This window comes from Lepus europaeus, chromosome 4 (genome assembly GCF_033115175.1).
Source record: "Lepus europaeus isolate LE1 chromosome 4, mLepTim1.pri, whole genome shotgun sequence".
Classification (NCBI taxonomy): domain Eukaryota; kingdom Metazoa; phylum Chordata; class Mammalia; order Lagomorpha; family Leporidae; genus Lepus; species Lepus europaeus.
This window is the reverse complement of record NC_084830.1, coordinates 112,808,437-112,825,937: the sequence shown is the minus strand read 5'-3', so window position 1 is coordinate 112,825,937 and position 17,501 is coordinate 112,808,437. Positions and strand designations below refer to the sequence as shown.

General features: G+C 41.8%; 1 protein-coding gene across 10 annotated transcripts in view; it reads left to right on the top strand.

The window, feature by feature from the left end:
- TENM2 (teneurin transmembrane protein 2) overlaps positions 1-17,501 on the top strand; it is a 979,180-nt gene that overhangs the window by 586,680 nt on the left and 374,999 nt on the right. For 4 of the 10 annotated variants that reach the window (XM_062189664.1, XM_062189663.1, XM_062189662.1 and 1 more), the window contains exon 3: positions 13,933-14,142. The exons of 5 other annotated variants lie outside the window; for them this stretch is intronic. In XM_062189664.1, coding sequence (XP_062045648.1) covers positions 13,933-14,142 — 210 coding nt within the window. Of the gene's footprint in view, positions 1-6,894; positions 6,908-13,932; positions 14,143-17,501 lie in introns of all 10 variants that reach the window. One more of the 10 variants, XM_062189660.1, reaches the window with a different exon arrangement.

Genomic DNA, 17,501 nt, shown 5'->3' with positions numbered 1-17,501 from the left:
TTGGTGTATACAGTTGGCATGATTATCATGTTCCTCATTGTAGAGTTAGTTCTACATTCCTCTTGAGGCTTCATGTTGCCTCCTAAGATGATTGATTTCCTGCCTCCAGCCTCCATATTGATGCACAGGTTTTCCAGGGGAATATTCTGAGTAACCCAGAAAGTACCTGCCTCTGAAGGGACAGGAGAGAGAAATTTGAAGGTCATTCTGACCTTGTTCAAGAAAGTAAGCCAGGATTGGAGAAGCTGGGGAAGGTACAGGTGGCATTGTTGGATTTGGTAGGATATAGCATCTTGTGTACGCTTGGGCCAGTTATTGACCTCTATCCTTGTCATGTAGACGGAAGAATATTTACAGACCGTAGAAATTTAAAGCTGAAAATGCGTGGTGACGACTACATATTTCATCAGCTCCACAGTACTATCCTTTCTAATCAGCCTCGCTACCTTACCTGAGCTGCAACTAGTTGCTCTTCTCTCTTTATGCTCTAGCAGTGCACTAATTCTATGTGGCCAAGCACTTTGGTTAGAGATATCTGAATTAGTATTTTGACTTTTCCCATTACATATTGTGTGACTTTTCTCAAATGCCTTGATATCTACAAGCCTCAGTTTGATCATCTATAGAATAGGGATAATAAATGTACCTGCCAGATAGTATTGTTGAAGGGATTAGATAAATTCCAAACTATGGTATATGCTCATATTGCCTGGAACATCGTGAGTGTTCAAGAAATATTAGTGACTATTAGTCTTTTCCACTGTAGTATGAGCCCCATTGTGGTTGAGACCTTTCAAAACCTTTTTATCTTTGGGGGTGAGTTTTTCAGCCTTACTATTAGCCGTTTTTGGGTGGAGTCTCAAGGCAACAATCTTAGCATCCTTTTAAGGGTCATTCAATGAGGGATGGGTCAGGTACTTTGAGTTTGAGCAGCAAAGAGATGAAGTAGTTCATGCATCTGCTGCCTGGAGCCTGTGTTTTATCTTTGTTGTCCCTAAAGCACATAGCAAAACACAGACCAGTTGAGAACTATTTGCTATCTGCAAAGCCTTTGGAAAGGAAAACTTCCAATAATGAGAATGAAAACAGTTGCCATTTGTAGAGCACTTTACCATTTGCAATATACTCTCATATGTGTTATTATTTAAACCCCAAAAGGCTCTGGCAAGGGAATGGGACAGCTACCCTTATCCTTTTTATGCATGCTAATAACACTTGCCATTTATTACAGAAAGTTTATATAATCATCTCATTTGATGCTTACAGTAACCAGCAAGTACATTTGTACACATGTTATTTATCAAGCAGTTGAACACAAGAAGGTTAGAAGACTTGCTCAAAGTCACCCAGCCTGAATTCAGTGGCAGAATCAGGATTTAAACTTCATTCTGGTTCCAGTGCCAGTTACATAGTCTTACCTGCAACTGGTATTTTGTTGATACAGGTCTTAATTAAAGTTTACCATCATTTCCTGTACCATGTGGTATAAGTTCCTGAGTCAGAATGCCTGTGTTTAGAATATTCCTTCCAACCAACTTACCTCATCAGTAGTTTAGTTCCCTCATCTTTTTTTTTTTTTTTAATTTATTTGAGAGATAGAGTTAGAGACAGAGAAACAGAGTTACAGACAGAGAAACTGGAATGTCTTCCATCTGCTGGTTCACTCCCCAAAATGGCCACACCTGCCGAAGTTGGGCTGGTCCACATCCAGGAGCCAGGAGCTACTTCCTGGTCTCCCACGTGGGTGCAGGGACCCAAGCACTTGGGTCATATTCCACTACTTTCCCAGGCCATACCAGAGAGCTAGATCAGAGGAGAAGCAACCAGGACTAGAGCCAGTGCCCATATGGGATGCTGGTGCCACAGGCAGAGGTCTAGCCCCCTACTCCACAGCACCAGCCCCAGTTCCCTCATCTTTGAGATGAAGGTAACACTACCCACCACAAAGGGCTCTTGTGAGACTCAGTATAATAACAAATGTATAGGGCCTGTTCTGTGGCATAGCGAATTAAGCTGCTGTCTGCAGTGCCGGCATCCTGTTTGGGCATGAGTTTGAGTCCTGGTTTCTCTGTTTCCGATCCAACTCCCTGCTGATGCACTTGGGAAAGCAGCAGAGGATGGCCCAAGTGCTTGGGCCCCTGTACCCACGCCCCTGTACCAGGGTACCCTGTACCCTGGATGAAGCTTCTGGCTCCTGGCTTCAGCCTGACCCAGCTCCAGCCATTGTGGCCCTTTGGAGAGTGAAGCAACAGATGGACGATCTCTTTCTCTTTGTCTCTCCCTCAATCTCTATAATTCTGACTTTCAAATAAGTAAATCTTTAAAAAGGTAATAATCAATCTAAAGTCCTTGAAGATAATGCTTGGTGTTTCTTAAGAGCTGAATCAGTCTTAGCATTTGGCAATATTGTCTCCATGTACCAAGAGCCTCATGAAGGAAACAGCAAGTGAGAAATGAGTAAGATCAGTTCCCTTGAATCAAGAAAGGTATGTTTTCCAAAGGGACCCTTTGAACATTAAATTTGAGCCTGGGTTTATGAATTCTTTAAACCTTTGTCCAGAAGTCCCATCTCCCAACTAAGCTCTTCTTATAGGGTAGTATGGGTTCCAGGAGGGCAAGGAAATAGCACAAGGAGGCAACTCTGTAAGTAACTACATTGCCCACCCAGTTAAGCACTTTCATCTTACGATGTTGGATAATGTCACATCTCCCAAGTGGTTCCCTGGGGCAGGAAGCTTTTCTAATTAGAGTGGAATCCCATCTTACACAAGAGTTAGGTTCTGAAGTCTGAAGATGAGCCAAAAAATGTCATCACACCACCACCCTGGTAAATCCCTTAAAGGTGCTGCTCTGGAGACTGACAAGCTGTCTCTTAATAAATCTAATAATTTGGGGCCGGCGCCGTGGCTCACTTGGTTAATCCTCCACCTGCGGCGCTGGCATCCCATGTGGGTGCCAGGTTCTAGTCTCGATTGCTCCTCTTCCAGCCCAGCTCTCTGCTGTGGCCCGGGAGGGCAGTGGAAGATGGCCCAAGTACTTGGGCCTCTGCACCTGCGTGGGAGACCAAGAAGAAGCACCTGGCTCCTGGCTTCAGATCAGTGCAGCACTGGCCGTAGTGACCATTTGGGGAGTGAACCAATGGAAGGAAACCTTTGTCTCTGTCTCTGTCTATAACTCTACCTGTCAAATAAATAAATAAATAAAAAATTTTTAAAAATCTAATAATTCACTTTTCTTCCAAGGTGCTGACAAACTCCTCTTTCTTCATTTGAGTACCAAAAGAAGTAGTAAATTAATATTTTTAGAATATTTAATTAAAATAACAACATACATTTTAAAAAATAGTCATTTCTTTTTAGCAAAATAATTACATCCTAAGAGTCACCTAAAACCTGTGACAAATAGCCATAGCACTCAACGGTCAATGCCAATAGCATTGAATTCCAATAAATGTGGAGTGATTCTAACAGTCAATAAATCGTGGTGCTATTTACTGTGTATAGGCTCTTTGCTGGGTACGGGAATACAAAGATGTACAATCAAAAATCTCTACCCAAAGTCTCTGACAGCCTAAGAATGAGCCTGACATTTAGACATCTACATAGGCTAACATGGTACCTAAATGATAAAAGTGAATCCTGGGCAGCAGTGGATAGGATGATCATAAGAAAGTTATAAAGAAGATAGCGCTTAAGCTAAGTCTTTAAGGAAGCTTTCAGAAGGAAAAGGGAAAATGATGTATGAACAAGGCGGGATGAAAGGTGCATATTCAGTTGTACAGTTGCTTTGGTTTAGAATACAGGGAATGAGGGTGCTTATAAGAGCTAATGGCCAAGCAAGAATTTGAACTGTAGGTTGTGGAGAGTCTTGAGAGAGATGGGAGAAGGAGCAAAGTTGTACATTCAGAAATATGTTGGCTCTGGTATGGAGGTGAGAAATACAGACAGGAGAGATACCAGCCACTGGAAACCTAGAACCATCGTGTAGATGGTGCTGTCTAGTTTGGTATCCACTAACTCCATGTGACCATTTAAACCTAAGTCAATTAAAATTCAGTAAAATCAAATACCCAGTTCCTGAGCAGCTCTAGCCACATTTCCAGTGTTCATTAGCTACATGTATTAAACATTGCAGACATGGAGCATATCCATCAGCCCAGTAAGTTCTTCTAACAGCACTGACCTAGGCAGCCACACATCACTCCAATAACAGTACTGTGTCATCTTAGAGAAGACGGGAGATGTAATTATGAGCCATGTGTCAAGACTCTTGGAATTTCTGATCAGAAGGTACTGGAAGGTTCTTTGCCTTTTGATAAATAGTTGTGTCACTTACAGATAGTGTAGATTTGTGTCTTTGCAAGAGGAAGCTGCAAAGGTTCCCTGAATTTCACCTCATGAACATTCAAGGACCAGCATTAGAACATTATGGAAATCATATTATTTCAGAAATAAACTCTATTCTGTATCTTGATCTATATTTAATACCTCTTGGAGTGCAGTGGTTTCAGGAAGATGTGATATATAGACATGCGAGTTGCTGGTGAGATAGAGTAACGACACCCAAATGCAAAGAGCCCCAAGCTGTGATGACAGTTCATGCTTGCTTTCTTGCATGAGGCCCTTTAATTGGGGCAAGTCCAACAGCCTTCCACCCTTGCAATAAATTAGGTATATTGGCTTGTGCACAATCAGGATAGTTTTGCCAAGGCCATCTGAAAACGATTTGTTTTCCAGAAAATGCTTAACTGGGCTTTAGTGAGTTCAGTGAAGTGTAAATGAAGAGGGCAATTAGGTCTTCTGCTGTAAAAATAAAAATTTTAAACAGGGTGATGTGGAAGAGAGCAAACCTACTTAAACTGATATTGCCTCACTGCAAGACATAAGAGGTCGTAATGAAAATTCCTCAGGTAAGGTTCAATAACCTAAAACCGAGTTGGGATGTTCTGCCTAGAATCTGTAAAGGCAGCCCAACTCTCTCCACAAAAAGTCTGTCCCACCTCTGGAGAAAGGCATGCTGGAAATTCCCTCATCATGCTTTAACCTCACTTTAAGCAGAATTTGCCACTCTCTGATGTAAATTTCCCAATTGTAATTTAAATTTGTTTTCTTGATCTTTACTTGGATGGGGAGGGAGCAAAGAGCTGGCTGAATCAGTTTTCACATTTAATATCTGTCCAATTCTTAACAGTTGGAGGAAAATAGTTACTTAAAAATTGAACCTGTAACATAAAGTATCCTTACCTAAAGCCATCGCACATGCTGTGCTAACCCAGGTTTCTCAGCCTCCATGCTATTGACTGTCTAAGGTGGATAATTCCTTGTTGTGTGAGACTGTCCTGTGCTTTGTAGGATGTTTAGAAGCAACCTGTTCTCTACCCACTAGATGCCAGTAGCACCCTTCCCCCATCCCATTGTGACAACCAAAATGTGTCCAGACATTGCCGCATGTTCCCTGTGGAGCAAAAAATTGGCCCAGCTGAGAGTGACTTATCTAGCCTAAGACTGGCACTTAATAGTAGCAGCCTGCTGTCAGGAATACAGATAGATGGAACAAGTGGACTGCTCTGCTCGGTGGGTAGGTGGAATTACACAAATATATAATATAATTAAATATAAAATATAAGTCTAAGAAATAAAATGTAATATGCCATTATTTTAAGAGTCTATATTTACTTAAGGTCATTGTGTATTTTGTAATTATGATTAATTTACTTTTGACCTTTCTTTTAAAAGTATTTTATTTGAAAGGAAAACAAAAAGAGAGGCAGACACAGAGAAAGAGATTTCGCTTTCTGTTATTTGACCTCTCTGTTACCTACAACAGCCAGGGTTGGGTCAGACCAAAGCCAGAAGCTGGGAACTCAACCCAGGTCTCTCATATGGGTGGTAACAACCCAACTATGTGAGCCATCAGTGCTGCCTCCCCCGGTGTACAGGAACCTAAACCTGGGAGCAGAGCCAGGCCTTGAAACTAGGCACTCTGAAATGGAATGCAGATATGCCAAGGAGTGTCTTAACTACTCTACGAAATGCCCGCCCCTCTTCTCTTTATTAAGTTTAAAATACAAGGAATTTTATACCCCAATTTCAATGTGATTATATGAGGCCTAGTGCCAATTAGGGGTTGCTCTGCATTTCTCTCCCATGCTTGATGGCAGAACACTGCCGTAAGTGTATGCTGGATTGGTAGCAAGTGGACAGTCATCTGCCTGCATCTCTACTCCTTGATGCTCGTAATATTCTTACAAATGGATTAGATACCTCTAGTCATGGGTGGATTCTCTGGGACCCCATATGTTCAGTTTCTCATGATACAACAGGAAGGAAGTCAGCATAAAGAACATGAAAATCAGCAAAAGCCTTGTGGCACAGCAGGTAAAGCCACTGCTTGGAATGCCTGGGTCACGTATTAGAGCACCTGTCTGAGTCTGGGCTACTCTGCTTCCTGCTCTGTGAATGTCCCTGGGAAGGTAGCAGAAGATGCCCCAAGTACATGTGTCCCTGCAGTGCACATGGAATACCCACACGGAGTTCCATGCTCCTGGCTTTGGCCTGACCCGGCCCTAGCTGTAGTGGGCATTTGGGGAGTGAGCCAGTTGATGGAAGATTGTGTTTGTGTGTGTCTGTGAGTGTATGCACATGCCTCTTTCCATGTCACTCTGTCTTTCTAAAAAATAAATGTCTTTATAAAAGGAAAAGAACAGTTTTATAATTTCACAAGCAGAAGACCCGAAGTATATTCCCATATCTTCTCCTAAATAATTGGGTGGCATTAGCAAAGTAAGGTCCTCACTTGGGCTGAGTGATCAATTTTTGGCAGGGTACCATTTGTTCTAAATGATAAAACCCATATCAACCTGGGTTAATGAAAATAAAAGAGGGTAGGATAGAGAATAAATTGATACGTACTTTGAACAGGTCAGAGTTGCCTCAGGCCTGGCTGAATCCAGGTGTCTAGCAGTATCATCAGGAATGTGTCTTGCTTCATCTCACATCTCTACTGTCCTCCATATTGACTCCATTTTCAGGCCAGCTCTCTCCTTGAGAGTGGCAAGTGTGGCAAGAGACCACACTTGTTTCAGCCTCACCAATTGAGCCTAAAAGGAAAGGATGGTAGCCTCCTGACCTGTGGTTCAGCCATGTATGCACAATAGGTGCTTGTGAACCAACTGGAACCCATAACAGCATCTCATGGGCTCCTCCTAGGTCCTTGCACCTACCGTATGTAAACCCAGCTCTTTGGGCCTTTCCTGTAGTATCTCTGCTCTTCACAACAACATGTGGAGAAGGTATATCATCAGAGAGGTGAACTAAGTTTCTTAAACTCTTAAGTAAGAGAATAAGCAGCAGAGCTTCATCCACCTGCCTCCAAAGTCTGCTTTCTCTATTCCACCCCTTGTGCTTTGGATAACAGATAAAACAGAATGGGCTAAGAAGGTAGGAATGGATTGCACAGTATGCGGAGAGAAATAAGGCAGGAATAAGGCTAAAATATATACATGTAAAAAACAACTAGATGATCACATGCATTGGAGATGAAGGTTTCATTCCAGACAGAACAGAAAATGAGAAAAGGTTAGGTGGTTGTGATGAAACTAGTAGTTGAAGTTGTTTGAGAGACAGCTTTTAGTTTGGGAATAGCCCATGGTAGTTTGTGGCTGTACCCTGACCTGCATTCAGATCTTGGTTCCAACCCCTCCATGTGTTGTTAGCATCCCCCGGTCTCTACATTTGATAAACAGCTGACAGTGTTGTGATAATCGTGGAAGGGAAGGGATATAAGTACAATCACAGAACCTGATGTGAAGTACATGAAATAGACCCAACAGACATGCTGTGGCTTTATTCACCTTCCACTGGTGGGGAATAAGATCAGCTGGAGACAGGGAATCCCACTGGGGTTGGTGTCAGGCAACTCCATGGATACATAGATACATGTATGCACAGTAGCCCCGCCTGTGATGCCCCAGTGCCCCAGGGCATCCCATTATATCCTGATGAAGACCCTCCTGTCCCATAGCCCTGTGCAGGTTTGAACTGCAGAACCAGGCAGAACTTGAACACTGATTGCGCCGTCCTGAAAAATATGCCTATGGAAATTGATGGCAAGTGGAACCATTTTCAAAAAAAATCTTTGACTCCAAGGAAAAGGAAGGCACTATCTCGAATATTGAATTTATCTCTACTTATACTACAATATAAATTTTACTTCCATTGTACTTCCCAAAATTGGACTTCACAAACTTCAGACAATTGGGATGAGTGGAGAATTTTGTGAGACAGGTGGCAAGTATTAGGAAAGACCAGAAAGGTGATTGCGTCCATCCTCTAGCCAACCGTTTTGCCTCTGTTAACAGAGTATTTTTGTAGTATTCAATTTTTACACAAAAGCCCTATTTACATTAAGTTCTTAAACTGAGGAAGCCACAGAGGGTTTTCAGCTTTTGACTAGAGAATTTCTGTCCTTACAAATCACTTTTTCTGTTTAAGCAGTCACTGTAGCTATTTCCAGGAAGACCCTCATTTCTGTCCATGGTTAATTACTTCCTTCTGGGGGAGCTCTGTTGTACATTCCAGAAGGGGACCCATGAGTTTGGAATTCATATATTACTCATTTTTTAGCAGTCACCCTTGCTGTATGTGGGAAGAGTAGAGTGAACCATTCACAGCTTGAGCTCCAGGTTCAAATTCCAGTTCTTCTTGTTAACCAAGCAGTATTTGGAAAGCTAGTCCTTCCAAGTCTCCGTTTCTTTATGTATAAATGAGGAAAAAATAGTAATACTTTTGTCATAGAAAAGTTGTGAACCTTAATGAAGAAAATATATATGAATTACATAGCTTCTTTGCACAAAGAAAAATCACATATAATTGATTATCAGGTCTTTGAAGTTATTATTTTTAATGCAGTTATTAGTAATACTGCTTTTTGTTTTATTTCTTGAATATGTCCTGACCATGTCTCTCTCTTCTACCAAGTATCCTGACATAAATCAGTTATGCATTGTCTACACAGAACCTGTTAATATCTGCTTGCCATTAATCTTGTGAATGAAACAGAAGACGCTCTTAAGTGAGTTTTAGGAACTGATCTGCTGTGTGCCTTCTGTCATAAATTAGCGCATCTATTAAAAACAGTTGGGTAGAGTAGCAATTTCACTGATAATATTTATTGTTTTGAGGATTGAGAGGAAATGGGAGCTCTTTGATCCAGACGAACTGTGTCTGGATCTAAATCCATGGAAGGGGAGAAGATACTGTCACGAAGACAGTGAGTGCTAGGGCCATATGGCATCAACTACAGATGACGGGGCATGAAGTTTTCAAGTGTGGTCCAAAAGTAGGAAGAGTGAGTACCACAGCAGGGATGGCAAATAAGCACTAGCATCAGCTCCCTGCCCCACCCCTCAGTGTCTTTCAGTTTATTGGTTGAGAATGGCACTGTTTGCTGCTGGATCGAGGGCTTCCTCAGAATCCTTCTCAACACAGCGTTGCTAACAGCTACTGCCCATGTTTCAGAGTTAACATGGAGCTGTTTTTGCTGGCTATCAGTCCTTCAGTCACAAGATTTTCATGAGCTAAAATCACCACAAAACCTTGCCATGTGTAAGCAGGTAAATTACTAAGCTTGAACTAGTCTCCATGTTTAAAGATTAGGAAATCTATTCACACACAAGAATCTTTGAAAACATATAAATGCAAATATTCACACACATGCAGACATGCATATGCAATGTAAACACACACATGCGTACATTCCCATACACACACACTCATACACACCCCCAGACAGGTACACAGCACATACACATATACATGCATGCACATGATACATATATACACATACACACACAAACACATATGCAGATACATACACACCCACACACATAAAATGCACACATAGACCCACACATGTGTACACGCATACACACAATATACAGATGCATATTCTTGCACACACATATCATACACACATAAGCAATATCTATACCCACACATCCAGAAGACTTTATGAATTTAATGAATGACATATAGCTGCCTTTGTGTGTTTCATTTTGCTTTTTAAATGGATCATTTACACCTAATTTTCTGTAAAGTTGCTGACAGAGTCTCTATACTTGTTCAGAAAGAGAACTTTCCAGATAGTCTAGGGGCTTCCATGGTACATAAGATGGAAACCATGTAAGTGTATAATGCCTGGTTGCGTGCCCATCCCACACTAAGTATTTCTGTAAGAAATCCTGGGCTGCAGAGTGAGCCTGTGTCAGTTCCAGCTTTCTCCCCTGTACTTTGGAACCTGTCTGAGTCTATACAGATGGCATCTGTCAGTTGGAATCGTTGGAGAAAAATGCAGCATAAGTGAACAAAATTAGCAAATGACATAGCAAATAGAGACCAGCATTCCGCTTGACTGGGGGCAGATCTAGAGACTGAGAAATCACCCAAGTAACGGCATGTACCAGCAAGCAGCCGCGGAGGAGCTACCAAATCTCGGGAAGAAAGGAGCAAGGGGATAAGAGGAAGCCGACAGTTCTGTGATGTGTGTTCTCAATACACTGAAGTAACCCCGGCGCTTTCATTGTGTTATGACTGCTTTTCCATTGTCTGTATTTGTATAAATTAAAAAGCAGTTCTGTCTGTACTATATGAAATGAATTCATGCTGAACAAAATTTCAAAAAGTTCATGTAAAGAATGATTTCACAGCAACTATCATATCAGGCTCCTGGAAAATTGCACTTGAACTTCAGTTCCACCTCAGTCACTCAAAAGAATTTAAAAATTGGCTTCCAGCCATCCTTGTTCTTCAATGTGCAGTTTCAGATATGCTTCAAGAACACAAACTTTAAAGCCTATTGATTATGAGTTAAAATCTGTTCTTCCCAGAGCCTTGCTGCTAAGTGGACGTCAACACAGACTTCACAGTGCCTGGGCAGGACCCCTCCACGTTCAGGAGCCTTGAAAAAGGCACAGGGCGACACTGCTATGAAGCAGCCACTTTGAACTTCTTAACAAAATTACAAGAAAACTTTGAACTCTGTAAGATGACAGCTGCTATAAATGGTTATTCAAAGAAATGTTTCTTTTTTGAAATCTGGAGAGTGCCTTGGGATTGGGAGATGGGAACCTAGAAACATGATCCCTCATAAATATCCTGGCTGCTTTGATGTCACTTTCATCATTTTTTTGTTCCTCTGCTGTTTGGGCAAGCACCATGGAGAGTGGTTAGAGGGGAGATTGTGGAATACACAAACCCAAGTTTGACACCTGGTCCTTGCTGCTTAGTTAACGATGCAGTATAGCATCTCTGTGCTTCAGTTTCCTCGGCTCTGAAGCAGGAATATGTTGTTATTTCATTTTATCTGACTCTTTGGAAACTCTAATCTCCAAAGATTGTCCTGAGGACCAAAGGAGATGGTGACTGGAGCAAGGATTGGGAACATCCGGTGCATAGACCATATAAGGCGTGCAAAATCATCTGGTCTGGCCCTGGCAAGGCAACTGCAGGCAGGGCTCAAAATTCAATAAATGTATACCAGGCTAATTTTTGAGATGATAATTTTGTATGGCTTGTGAATGATGTTATGAATATCCAAATGGCCCTTGGCAGAAACAGGGTTCTCCACCCTGCAGGGAGCAAGCACTATCAGTGGTGGATAGTTACCATGCAGTGTAATTATTAACAGTAGTAAATATTAACAATAGCATTTCTGCAAGGAGACTTATGGCAAATTAAATTGCTTAAACATTAGCACTGGTTCTGATGACTCTCTGATATGTCCACGGCACCCTCGCCAGAGCTCCTGGCAAGAATCTCATGCCTCATGTGGCTCCCAGACAGCTATGAATGAATTGGATTTTTCAAATCCAACTCCATTTATCTGTTGATCTATTTCAGGGATGATTCATCTTCATTTCAGGATGTACTGAGCAGCAGCCCATAGCTTTCAGTGTTAAGGGTATCTTGCCTCCTGTGTCTTTCTCTGACATCCAGCCTCAGAGAGCATAGCAGGCTTGTGGTTTGATGCTTCTCAACTCTTTGGTTTTTCTCTCTCCAGAAATCTGTATCTTCTTTTTGGAGGTTTCTTCCAGTGTTGCTTTCCTTGTTATCCTTTTTTGAGTGTCCCAATCCCTACCTGGCCAGGCTGGACCAAGCATCCCTTTTACTCTGTCCCTACAGCACCACGTCATTTCCTGCCACCTTCTCACAGTTTTATCCTCTGCTCCTGAAGCAACACATTTGTCTATCTGCCTCCCCACTGTACTGTGAGCTCTCAGAACAGCAATGGTGTGTCTCACTTATTTTTATATGCTCAGTGTCTAGCAATGGGTACGTGTATTTTATTGAACCAAACTTAGCCATTAATAACATTCAAGGCATCGATAAAGAAATCCAAAAGTATAATCGTAAAAATGACCAGAAACATTGGCATCTGCTTGAGGTTTGTGAAAATATGTATCTGTGTGTAATTTTCTAAAGGCAAGAAAGCACATTTCTCCTTACCTGAGTTACAGTGCTAACCTGACTCTCCAATTTGCCTTCTTAGTATTCTCCCTTCCCTCCGTGTTTCCAGCTTTAGGACAGATCCAGGAGGCTGCTACTCTTGGCTCATTTTTATCTCTTCCCCAAGTGAACAAACTATCAGGCAAGCAACTGCAGAGACCCCAAGATGTCAGGGTGAAGCAGGTCAAAGTGCACATGCTCACGATCTTCACTTGGCAGTTTGACTGCCAGCGGCTCCCTGCCACCTGCAAGAGGGGTTGCAGCCGCCTTCCATGTGGGAGACGATCTTTTAGACCTGAGGGCAACTCCAGGTCACTGCCTGACTTCTGTCAGACTGGCTGCTCCTTCTCATGGTCCAGAGTGGCTGTGTTTGTTGTTGTGTTTCTCCATGGTGTCCTAAAGTGCCATGTGCTGGAAAGTTGGAAAACTGGCCAGCTTTTTGGGGTATGAATGTTACCCTTTCCACCTTTCCTGCTCTTCTACCCCAAGCTAGTGGATTTTTTTTTGTGCATTATTTGTGCATTATTATTTGTACATTCATTCCATAAATTTCTAGGATGACATTAGGTATACATGAATGAATAAAATAGAAAAGATTCTTACCTTCAGATCTTGATAATGGCTATAAAGAAATTTAAATAGGAGAATAAGCTAGATCAAGCAGGCAGTGGGCAATGTTCCAGAAGACAAACATGGAAGACCTGATTGAAGGAAAGAAGCAAGCTTGTGAATGTTTCCCTTTTGGGGGCAGTGGGAAATATCCCACAAAGAGGGCTGTGAGCTACAGAGACTCTCAAGGTGGAATGACTTGGCATGTTCAAGCTGTAGAAATTAAGGTGATCAGGTTGGTTGTAGAACAAATGGGCCAAGTGCATAGTTGTAAAAGTCACTGTGGGAGGTGATGCTAGAGAGGCAGCTACGAGGAGACTGAGTAGGCAGGACTTGTAGGGCATCGTAATGAGTTTGAATTTTGCTCTCTATGCAATGGAAAGCCATTGGAAGGTGCTAAGCAGGTGAGTGATATGACCTGATTTCTCTCTTTAAAATATACTCCTTGTTGCTGTGGAAAAGGAGTATCAGATAGGTCGTGTGGCTGGAGTAGAAGCAGGAAGACCAGCAAGGAGAGAGTTCAGGGAGAGATGGTGAGGACTTAGATGACGAGGAGGTGAAAGGAAGCAGAGCTCTCCAGACTGCTTGCGTGTCAGCCGTGTAGATGGATGTGTCTGCTCATGCCCTTTTCCAAAATTGTGCAACTACCTATAATATGAATTTTGTACTCTTGGAAAAACATCAAACCACTCTATAAAACACATCTGGAGCATTTCATTTTGTAAACTATTTGTATTATGAGCTGGTTTCAATGTAACTTTCTTGGGATGCTCTCATGACACTCATTGCTGACCTTTGACCCCTCTGTCCTCTTTCCCAGGTCGTCCCATTCCACCTACATCCTCGTCTAGCCTCCTCCCATCTGCTCAGCTGCCTAGCTCCCATAATCCTCCACCAGTTAGCTGCCAGATGCCATTGCTAGACAGCAACACCTCCCATCAAATCATGGATACCAACCCCGATGAGGAATTCTCCCCCAATTCATACCTGCTCAGAGCATGCTCAGGGCCCCAGCAAGCCTCCAGCAGTGGTAAGGAATATCTGTGGTGTCTGAATTATGTGGTGTTTTGTGTGTGACACTCTTGATTCTCCAGCAAAATGACAATGCTCAAACAAGGTCTCGGGCAAAGGTGGTTTGGGGGGCATCAGATAAAATGCATTTGTCATTTTGTAACATAGTAGTTCCCAAACGCATTGATGAAGGTCACAGCGACTGGAGAGGTTTTGCTCATCTTAACGGGGTTTGGGCCTCCTTCAGTGGAAGGTATTTTTGGCCACTCCTACATGTGAGCACATACTGGTCTCGAAGGTGAAGTGCGGTGAGACACTGGAATATTGAATTCTGTGTTACTACTATTCCGGTCATAACCGAGTGACCCTGGGTGCCCTCATACACCCAATTTGTGTGCGTCTCAGATCCCTTGTTTTTGGATAGTTGGCTCTGACTTCTTCTCCCTTGCTTGCTTTAGGTGATTTTGTGATTAAGATGTGTTCCCTTGACATGCATACGGAATGTCTCCTCACATCTGAAGTGTTTGGGGGGTGACCTCTGTTATAACCCTCTCAACGAACCACTCCACTTGAATTTAACTAGCTAGCCATGTGGTACTGTGGTAAATACTGCCTCTAACTCCATCGTTGTCATTTTGGTTTTCACATTCACGTAACAGGGAGGATTTCTGAGGATTTTATAGTTAGTGTTTCAACTCCCCTCTCTAAAGATTAGGAGGAATTACGCTGAGTTCAACAATTATCATGCCTGATTGTTGGTTTCTCCTGTGGATAATACATTCACGTGGACATAGGAACAGAGGAGTGGATAGTATCTCACGTTTAAGTATCCATAGCCTAAGAAGAGATGTTGGCAGAAATTAATTGCTCCTGACCCAAAGGCTTTGGAGTTATCTTCTAAATTGGCCTCTCTCTGATGTTCATTAACATATCCTGTCAAAAGCAATCCAGAGCTCCCCATGGCAAGAGTGTCTTTGGATGAGACTGTGCTTTGGCTCCATCCGTGAATGTATGCCACCACTGGCCTCAACCTTGACAGTCAGAGAGGACCTCCCAAATACAGTTAAGATGATTCATTCTGGGGATGGGATGATGGACTGCTACTTAGAATGGCCCATGCCCTTCTTCAAAGCCAAGCCTGATATATTTAGTAAACTCATATTCTTTTTCCAAAAAAATTACCTAATCAAATCTCTCATCAAATGAGCAATCCATTGTTGATATTATGAAGGCCTTTAATCTACCATAAATCTTTATTAGAACTCATCAGAGCTCCTAGTTTGAGAGAAATGTGATTATGGCACTCTTAAAATGACATTACATCATTGGGGTGATTGGTTTATCATTTGGAGAAGAGACATCAATCATAACTAGCATAACCACACAGTAAATGAATTCAACCTTTCTACCGCAGAACAATGACACTGTAATTGCTCAAAATCAGGCTTAAAATGAAATCGGAAAATGCTCTTTCTTCAAATATGATGTTAACTTAATGGAATATATTATGAAAAATCATGTTTGAGGAAATTCTATATAATTAAAAATATGTGGAAATATATTCCCTTTTTTTCTTTCATTGGAACCTGATTTCAGCTACAGAGCCATATTTTTTTTGCTGCAGAGATTATGTTGTATTTAATTGAACCACCCTCGCTTATGTTTTGCTGCATTTTATTTCATACTATGTAATCGTGATGAATATTGTATTATGAAGGACAAGAGCCTTTTGAAATGAGGTGCACCTGCTGATAGCTTTTTAAAAACAGACAATTATTAGGGAGAAAATGAGCTTTTAAAAACTACATCCTTCTATGCATATATGGATATCTAAGCAAGGATGATTTTCATAAAAGAGGTCAGTTCTTCTGTCAGGGCCATCTAGAATGTTTTCGTAGTGATAACATGGTGAGTGATTTCTTTTAGTTTGGATAGTATATCAGTTTGTTCACTTGTTGATATGGTATTATTGTTGGCCTTATGCCTAATCAAGACCTCATTTTGGTGGAAACAACAGATCTGTATATTCAGCATCAAATTTATCCATTTTTCGTCACTCACACCCATTTGTTCAGCTCACTTAAGACTGATAGTGATTTAAGCTTCCGTAACAGAAGAAAAGCCACAGGAAATCTGAAGGTTTATTTTCATCCCAACAAGAGCTGCACTGATAAAATTTCTTCTGCTGAGGGGTGAAGACCCAATTATGCAATACCCTTGTTTTCAGTGGATGTTCATCTGAAAGTGTGTTAAAGCTCTGGTCAACAGGCAAGCATTGAAAATCCTTGACTGTAGCTTAGCTTAAGTGAGAGCAAATCAAGTTCGAGTATGTGTTTGCTGATGGCTGTGTGTTTCTCGTGGAATGGATTTGGGGTCCAGGGCAAATTGGGGATTCTATCAAGATCTGAATGCAGTTGCCATGAATTTAAATTTGACATAAAGGATTGAAAATAGAGTTTGACACAGAAGACCCAAAGTGCAGAGCTGTGCCTGAGTGTTCTGAATTGAGTTTGATGAAAGAGACTGAATTTTTCAGATGTCAAAGCACAAACAAAGTGCCCATGAGCTTGGTGGTGTTCTGTTTAGCTGGTTAATTACACAGATGCTTTTTGAAGTTGGTCTCTTGGAAATGCCCTTGTGTTCTGAAGATCAGGGACCAGTTCAATCTTTGTCCCTTGCTGAGGTAAAATACAACATCCTCCAACACTGAGCCCATATACCACAATAAAAAATCATTTCCTGCTTAACTGTTAGTGTAGCTGTTATTATTTGACATTGGGAAGTCCTTTGTTGGGAGAGTCACAACACATGATTCTTGCACAGAGAGCTCTTGTTCTAAAGAGGCAAACCAGATATAAATTTCAGGAACTGAAATGTTTTTGCCCAACATGAAAACCTTCTCAAAGCAACAGCAAAACTTCATCTCTATGGCTTCACTGTCATTATTTTCTATGACTGTAGCTCATTCTTTAGTGGACGGTACTAAAACCTCACCACCTTTGGAGTTAAATTGCTATAACCCCCAATCTATGACAATCAAGCAGATGCCCAGGTACAGCTAGTGAGATGCTTACTACAGGTGTTTTCCTCCCCCTCAAGTACTTTTTTCTGGAGAGTTGAGCACCGGGGAGGGAGCACATCCTATGTTCTGACCTTCTGCCAGAGCAAGTTAGCTCTAGAGCTGTTTCTTGTATCCTGTAGCATCATTTTAAATCCTATGATGTAATTCATCTGGAAGAAGAATCTGGATCCCAGCGGCAGCATAGTGGAGGCTCCTGCAGATGGAAGGTTGAGATTGCCTTTCAAACAGGGTTTGCACTTTGCCGTCAGCATATGAGGCAGAAAGTAGCCAGGCAGCCATATTATCATCTAAAGCAC